The sequence below is a fragment of the Nymphaea colorata genome, chromosome 6 (genome assembly GCF_008831285.2).
Source record: "Nymphaea colorata isolate Beijing-Zhang1983 chromosome 6, ASM883128v2, whole genome shotgun sequence".
Lineage (NCBI taxonomy): Eukaryota > Viridiplantae > Streptophyta > Magnoliopsida > Nymphaeales > Nymphaeaceae > Nymphaea > Nymphaea colorata.
This window is the reverse complement of record NC_045143.1, coordinates 2,949,796-2,958,783: the sequence shown is the minus strand read 5'-3', so window position 1 is coordinate 2,958,783 and position 8,988 is coordinate 2,949,796. Positions and strand designations below refer to the sequence as shown.

General features: G+C 38.7%; 1 protein-coding gene across 1 annotated transcript; it reads left to right on the top strand.

Moving 5' to 3' along the window:
- Positions 1-2,417: 2,417 nt before the first annotated feature.
- LOC116255896 (ankyrin repeat-containing protein ITN1-like) lies at positions 2,418-4,429 on the top strand. The gene is made up of 3 exons (XM_031631982.1): positions 2,418-2,487; positions 2,544-3,088; positions 3,752-4,429. The coding sequence occupies exons 1-3, from the start codon at positions 2,418-2,420 to the stop codon at positions 4,427-4,429; spliced, it is 1,293 nt and encodes a 430-aa protein (XP_031487842.1).
- The last annotated feature ends 4,559 nt before the right edge of the window (positions 4,430-8,988 follow it).

Genomic DNA, 8,988 nt, shown 5'->3' with positions numbered 1-8,988 from the left:
TCTAATAGCTAGCTATATATATATATATACCATCTTCTTCTTTCAACTTTCTTCTTTCAACTTGCCGCAGAAGTGGGAGATTGAAGCCAACATCGGCTGCTGCAACAGCTGCCGGCAAAGAGTGGAAAAGTACCTGAAGCGGGTTGTTTATTTTTACACTGATGTTTTGAGACACAGAAATTAATACTGTCCAATCTGTTGCCAAAAAGGTTACTCCTTGCCAAAGGAAAATACCAGATGAGCTCGACTACCGTGCCCTGCGAGGCAACATATTGTTTTTCTAAAAAGAAAAAAAAGATCAGCAGGAGTTGGCTGAGTCAAAACTCTCCACAGACGTTTTTACAAAGTGAAAAAAAATTAAAAAGAAAAACAAGGACTACTCATAGTCGACGCGCACCGAAGGAGACACAGTCAACGGATCGATGCAGGAAACTTTAGTCAGCGGGGCACCAATGCATAGTAAGAGAGATCATATGTATGGTAACAATAAGCAACTGTTGTTTTTTTTCACCGTGACAACATATGAATTGATTAAGTTCATTACAATGAATGGCAACTTGTCTTTCGAAAAGGAAATTGCAGATCTGTTTAAGAATAACAAAAAATCTCATAGTGGAAGGACTTGAGGTAGACTTTTTATTCAATTAAGTTCATTACAACCTCTAGTTTTATGACCATATCTGCATTTAATATTGGATTAAACTATGCTATCGTTGTCATGAAATGTTCACAAGGATTTAGCAAATTACTGGCTATCACAGCAGAAAAAGTTTAGTCCCAATGTAAGATTGTGAGGAATCTTAAGAGACTTATAAATGGATTTGACTAAATAGTTAAGTGTCCTGATTCGCATCCTTTTTTAAAGCTAACCAAAACTGCTAAAGCTAGGGTTAGGATTTGCCAGAATGAGGAGTCCGAGCATGGTACAAGAGTGGGCCAGCTGGTACTACGAAGGCCAACTTGTCTTTTAAAAGGGAAATTGCTTGTCTGTTAAAGAAGAACAAAAAATCTCACTCTCGAAATTGCTAATGGTTTGATTAATGTCTAAGCCTTTCCTTCAAATTTGTTCCTAGAGAAGGTCTGGCTGATCAACAAGTTTTAACACCTCATTTCGATAATTTCTTGAGCACTCTTTCGAATCATCTTGGTAAAATATGATAGCTGAAACTCAATTCTAACAAAAATAAAATGAGGTTGATTCATCTGGCTTTTTCAACTCCATATCTAATTATATTGCAATCTGACATTGACTAGTTAAGCAAATATTAATAATTGTTTCTGAAATAAATATTTTCCACTTGAGCTATTGTAGTTCATTAGACAATGACAGATTCTTAATGATCCTTAAACAATAGTAATTAGGATATTCACAGACCCGCTTGCTATTTATAAGCATCTTGTTGTGTTCACAACTTGGGCTTGGCCACACTGCATCTCAGGTGCGTATCATCTCTTTCCCATCAATCTTCTGCTTCTTAATTTGCCCTCTTTGATTACACATCTCTTCAAATTTATGGGGCACGGGCTCACCGGCAAAGCGCAAGGCGTAAAGGTACATGCGCAGGCTTGCATGGATCTAATTTTGTCTTCATTTTAATGTCTTCTATCATTTTCTCCATTTGTCCGATCTTAAAAATTTAAGAACATGTTATGTTTAACCATCTAATTTTAGCTTACCAGCTGCTCCATGTTTGACACAATGCTGCCAAAATCATTTTTGGAATATTTTTTGAAAAATTATATCTAAAATATCAGCATTATTTAAAATTAGAACAACTATTATTATTTTAAATATTAAAAAGGAGACATGGCATGCTCTTGAATCAGCTACTGGATTGAATTCATTTGGTCCAGCCTCTCTCATCCATTTAAATTAGCGTCCAAAATTACACCATCGAAAATTAAGTGAGAAGTAAAGCTATTTGAATGGAAGCTGGTTTGGTGCACGAAAATTTGGTGCACAATGATTGCAATGGCCAAAATAGTTTTATAAACATAATATTTTTTTTAAAAAAAAGATTTTAACAAGACAAAAAATTTAAAATATCAACTTCCCTTATAAAAAATCACAAAAGTGCCCTGCCCTTCCTTTGGTGCGTGCACACCTTTGTGCACGCAACTCACTCTGACTAAAGAGGGGAATAAGAAGTTGATGGGAGTTAGGTATTACACCTTTATTCAAAATAGACAAAGTATATATATATATATATATATATATATATATATATATATATATATATATATTAACAAAAAAAATTGCGGACTCTATAAAATCACAAAAAAATAAAAATAAAAAGGATGCGTAAACTTGGAACAAAACCCTGTCCCACAAGCCACTAGAGATTCTTAATAACAAGAACCAGGAAGTTTGGTTACGGTGTTAGTCACCAGACTCCATTCAAGTGGTTATATGGTTTATGGTTGCAATCAATCTTTCGATTACTCTGAAGTTCAATTACGGGGTGCTTAATGAACAAACACCTAAAGGTATTCGTCGTTCTTCCTTCTGGCTGCTGATGTGATGCATGATGGGTGTTTAACAGGAGTAGTGCTTAGACGAAGCGACAGCAACGATTCCGATAGTGGGCACGTCATCCGGCCTGAAGTCCGGCGTGCAGTAGGGATGGACGGAAGGCTCTACACCGCCTGTGCCACCGGGAATTTGCCGCTGTTACAGCAGTTGGCGGCGGTCGATCCGGACATCCTCAACCAGCTGGTGCCGTCTTCTGGAAAAACGCTATTGCACGTGGCCGTCGAATCAGGGCAGCTAGCGATCGTCCGGTACCTGCTGGCCAACAGACCGGAGCTCGTGGACGAAACTTATGGGTCACAGAGACTAACACCTCTACATTTGGCAGCAAAAAACGGCGAGACGGACATAATCCGGGCGATTCTAGATGAAAAACTTAAAGCCATTAAAGAAGTCACAAGTGCTGGGGAGAACATTTTTCATTTAATGGCGAAGAATGGTCAGCACGAGGCCTTTAGGTGTACTTACCTGGCATATAATCCCCGCAAATATGCTAGGAAAAGTGATGAGCATGGAAACACCGTTCTGCACCTCAGCGTTATGAAAAGATCAATGGAGGTTCTCTCTATGAACATTTCATTTCTGAAATATCATTATATTTGATTGAAAGCCCACTATTGTGAAAAGTGTTTCTTAAGGACAAACTTTCAGTTTTCCAATTTAGTCAGACACTTCGTGAATTCTCATATTCTTAGACTTCAACTCTCGAAAAATGCATATATATACACATAAAATTATAATACCAGACCACTTAAGTAGGTAATAGATCCATTCAAAATAATCATTAAAGTGTTCTTTTCAGATTAATCATTCAATTGAAAAATTGATACATTGCAGATCATTGAGGTGATTTGTCATCTTAAATTCTTGTTTGAAACCATTTTAAACAACATATAAACATTTTAATATGTTTATAAATATTACTAGTTTAACTTTAAGCATGTCTAATTAGTTAACGTAGTATTTACGAAAAATATTCACTCTTCTATTATTAAAAATTTTAATATTTTAAGAGTCGTTTATTTTCTTTTCATATTACAGAATAGGTAATTGTAACTTTATTACACTTAATATATGTTAGTTTTTTATCAAAACATTGATAAGGTCATATACAGTCAGATTTGTCAAAAGAATATTTTAATCTTGTTTTTGTTTTTCCTCCTTTGTATGATGGGAAGGGTGCTTGTTCTTGGTAGTAGCACTAATTTTTCAAATTTACAGTTGATTGATTTCATACTCAAGGAGACGGTAGTGCGTGTGAACACTCGCAACGAAGAGAGGAAGACCGCTCTGGACATTGCCATTGAAGAACACAATCATCCTGAGTTTGGACGAATGATCGCTGCCCTCCGAGAAGCGCACTGCACCACAGGACGTGTAGGCAGATTCTGGAGTCGTCGTGAGGCTCCGGACAAGCACCTTCACGGGGTCCTGAACACGACCGTCGTCGCAGCCGCACTCATCGCAACCTTAGCGTTCTCGGCGCTGTTGAACCCCCCGGGCGGTGTGTACCAAGAGGGTGCTCTGGCAGGGAGGGCCATTCTGAGCACTCACCGGCTCTTCGATGTCTTCTTGTTCTTCAACGTGATCGCGTTGCTCACCTCCCTCGCCATTGTCGTCATGCAGTCCACCTATGTGGCGTTCACCAGAGACAGGCTCATCTGCCGGTGGGACGTCTCGCAAACACTCACGGACCTCTCGGCCATATGCATATTGATCGACTACGTGATCGGTGCATGGTTGATATACTGCCCCACAACCAAAAAGTTTCCAGTGATGATAACTGTCTCTGCATTGGTTTTCGCAAGCATAGGGGCGACCGTGGTGAATTACCTTCTGCGGAAGCTGAGGATTAGGAGGGAGCTCAACATGAATTGGGCAATTGACTGCACTAGCTAAAGTTTCCCCCCGTGTGTGTGTGTGTGTGTGTTGGTTGCTATTTTCCTTTGTTTTATTCTTTTTGTGCTTTAAAAATTGTGTGTGTGTGTCCTGTTTTTTTTTTTCTTTCTTTCTTTCTTTTCCTTTTCCTTTTCCTTTTAAGAATTGGTTTGTTTTGGGTTAAAAAAGTGCAGTTTGTGTGAAAGTTCATAATAATAATGCACGTGTCTTTGTGCGAAGAAAGGGAGAATGAAATTTTAGGTTCGGGAGTGCGAATCTAAAAGCTTGCACAGGGACGGTAATATTAAATATTTGAAGACCAAGACATGTTGTTGGGTTGCGGTGGGCAACTGCCCCCACTTGCCAACACGTGGCTCTGCCACTGCTTGTATCTGCCAGTTTTTACAATGTCATTTAGCCAACAAAACTGGTAATGTGCACACCGTTTTTTTTTGTGCACAGGGATGACCAAAATGCCATTGGTGAAAGTAAAAACGAAGCCTTTTATGAGGATAAAAATGAGTTTTGAAGATGTAAAAAATGTAAAAAGTATATTTTTTCTATAAAATTTCAAAAATGCGCCAAAACCTCCTCCAGTTTCATTCCATATGTGCTCTTAACCCAAACAGGTTATATGCACACCCCTTTTTAACTGCAACATCGATTGGTTGGGAATGCAGAGGATGGAAAGAAAGTGAGAGGGGGGGGGGGGGGTTTATTTTATCCATTTAATTCCACATTTTTCACTTTGTTAGGGGTATTTTTGTCTTTTCATATAAATGATCTTCTTTCGTTTTTCTTTTTTCTTATTGAGTTTTAGTCCACGGACCATTGAATTTGTTTTCGTTTATTTTAATACGGAACGTATTTCAATTGGTAGCTACCTGGGGTATTACAGCATAGGGCGTCGAACCCCGATTTACTGATCCAACAAACTCCTTAAGAACAACTCCCTCTCTATAGACAATGAAAAGAAAGTGGAAAAAATAATATTCCCAAACATCCATCTAATTTAGTATGCAAATATATGCTGCTAAATTCAAGTCTCATTTGACAATTTCCTTAGGCTTTTATAAAATGTTTTGAGGGACGTAGCTTAGCTGATATTGCATGCTCTCATGGGTTGGTGCTTTTTTTCCAGGCCTTGTGGGATTAGGTGTGAATTTCTGATAGAATTTTGGCTCACTCCATAGGTGCTATTCTCCTAGGCCTTGTAAGGAAAGAGAAAAGGGGTAATTTTAATTCCTCAGCTCAGTGTTTGTTTGAGAATTGCCCTAAAAACAATGAGCCCCCAAAAAATGCAACCTTTAAATGGTGAGCAACACAATGTAAACGCGTACTGAAGTGTACTTTTTACAAAGTCAAAAAATTAAAAAAAGGAGTACTCAAAGTGAACGCGTACTGAACTGAAGGAGACACCGCCGACTGATCGATGCAGGAAACTTTAATTAGCGGGGCACCAATGCATAGTAAGAGAGATCATATGTATGGTAACAATAAGCAACTGTTTTTTTTTTTCTCCGTGACAACATATGAATTAATTAAGTTCATTACAATGAATGCCAACTTGTCTTTCGAAAAGAAAATTGCCGATCAGTTTAAGAATAACAAAAAATCTCATAGTCGAAGGACTTGAGGTAGACTTTTTATTCAATTAAGTTCATTACAACCCTCTAGTTTTATGGCTATATCTGCATTTAATATTGGACGAAACCATGCTATCGTTGTCACCAAATGTTCACAAGGATTTAGCAAATTACTGGCTATCACAGCAGAAAAAGTGTAGTCCCTTCTTACGGGGCTTATAAAATGGATTTGACTAAATAGTTAAGTGTCCTGATTCACATCCTTTTTTAAAGCGAAGATTAGGATTCGCCAGAGCGAGGAGCCCGAGCATGGAAAAGGAGTGGGCCGGCTGGTAGCCAACTTGTCTTTTAAAAAGGAAATTGCTGGTCTGTTTAAGAAGAACCACAAGTCTCTAACTCAAGAATATTGCATGTATACTTTAAGCTTTGGAAAGTTGGAAGGTTTAACGCACGTAATTGAACATTAATTTTCTCATTGATGGTACATTTCTTTCTCTGATCAACAGGCAAGAATCTGCTCTTTAAGTTTAGTTGCAAAATGTTTGGTTGTCATTTATAATTTCACGAGAAAGAGCCTGCCTTTCCCAAAGGCTGTGCCACCCAAGACTCGGCGGAGTTTCAGCGGCTGGCGAATGCATCTCCGGGCATCCTCGCCCACAAGGAGCCGTCTGGGCGCACGATAATGCGCGTGGTTGCCGAAGCGGGGCGGCTAAATATCGCCCAGTACCTGCTTGACGAGAAACCGGCGCTTGTGGACAAAACTTATGGAGGAGAGAAATATACAGCACTACATTTGGCAGCAAAAACGGGCAACACGGACATCATCCGATCCGTGCGATTATTGCCTTCGGACGCTGCAGAAACCCAAACTACAGCGACATTGCATCCTGAACGTTGGTAAAAATGCACTTTCACCAACGGCCACATTTCCAAAAGCATGGCGAATCCATGCTTTTTTTTTAGTTAATCACTCTCTTATACACCCATGTCCATTTTTTATGAGAAGAAGGACACTCTTAAGAATCAAGCAACACATCGCTTGAGAAAATTTTGATAAACAGAGAAGTCCAGATCATGTTGCATAGTTGCTCATCGAGGCGTCGTTTGGCGAGCTGAGGACTTAGCTAAGGCCATCGTCCTGGCCAATCATCCTATAATCATATTCCACCTACTTGATTTGGCCTAACACCAGCCAAGCAAACAAATGAGGTTGTCTCAGTTCAGCTCATGATATCCTCTATGATTTTGGTTAATTTTCCCTAACTTATGGGGAAAGGTGATTCTTCTAGCTTCTTACGAGAACTTAAGAGCTGATTTTTAGATGTAATTTTTTTTTTCATGTTCAACCTTTTGTTGGACTTGTTAATGTTATTTTCCTTTTTTTCTTTCTCTTTTTCTTTTATTTTGCCTCTAGTATTTTTCTTCCAAAGTCCAAACATGTAAATGAATGCGAAACATTTAAATTTACAGACTTTTCATCAAATGAAAACAGTAAATCACATTATATATGGCATCCAACAGCAACAGCAACAGCCATAGTTCAATGAATGAACAGTAAATCAGATCATCCAACAGCAGCAACCACAGTTGAGAAAACACTTCTTATGTCTTCCTCTCCTTCTTCTTCTTTCTTTTACTGTGATCGGTATGGGTAGCCTCCTTCTTTTCCTTCTCATCACTGTGGAGCCATAGGCTTAGTGGCCGCTGCTCGTCCACCACACACCCACAAGAGCCAAGTCCAATTGATATTCACCAGTTAGTCCGTACGAAATTCGGAAGAGCCAGAGTACTCCATTTTTTTTAAATAATGGTAACCGAATCTCCTCATCGAAAGCTCAATAACAAAATCAAAGTAGCTCACAAAGTGAAGGAAACCCAACATCCAAATGGCACAAAATGTATCATAATAAACACTCCAAAGAGAACTTGCAATAAAAGGACCCAAAGAAACTCACGTAACGAGCTTTCGCACATAATGAGAAAACGCGTGAGTTCGCTATTCGGTATTGACCCCACAATGTCGACTCTTCGCTTATAACACTTTGCAGTCTTTCTAACTTGAGCAGAAGTTTAGAACAAAAGTTTAGCGCTCATTTGTTCACCGTCAAAAGTTGAGCGGTGATTTGTTACTCAATCAAAAGTGAAGCGTTAATTTGTATCTTTTTCAAAACTGCAATTCTAAGATATGGAACCTATGATGAACATCTGCATGAACTATCAAAACATTGACCAGAATAAAAACTTGAGTTCGAAATGTAGGACGACTACGATATATAGTTATTGCGCGATTTTGCATATGATCAAGCAAGAATTTTTTGAGAATATGAAGCAATACGTGTACCTCATTCCTTGAGTCATCTTTTTTTACTACATCGATCTGATTGTTAGGATCCGTTCTTCTTCTCCAGAGGACTTTCTGCAAATAAATGCTTCAAATCTCTGTCGGTGTTCCTAACCTTCGCTTCTGATTGAATAGTAGCAGCATAATCTACAAGATGAGGGGAATATATAGTAGATCCTCTAAATTTTTTTCATTACGTTATTGGACTCATTTCTCGAAGTTTCGGTTGATGAATTTCATACTCGGGGAGCAGGCGGTGGGAGTGAACGTTTGCAACCAAGCCGGTAAGACGGCTCTCAACATTGCCAATGAAGAACACCTTCATCCTGAATCTGAACAAGTGACTGTTAACCGTCGGCGAACAAACGGCATGACAGGACCTGAAGCCAGGTCATCGCCTCGTCGTTGATGAATTAATACAAATTTCTACAAGACAAGGGGAATGTGTAGTAGATCCTATAAATTTTTTTCATTAAGTTGTTGGACTCATTTTTGGAAGTTGCAGTTGATGAATTTCGTACTCAGGGAGTAGGCGGTAAGACACGCATATTAAAGGGAGAGAAAGTAACATGGGCTGCAAGCGCATTAAAAGGAGTGATGAACATTTAGGTAATTTACTAAAAAAAATGTCATAATTTTTTTTATTTTAAATT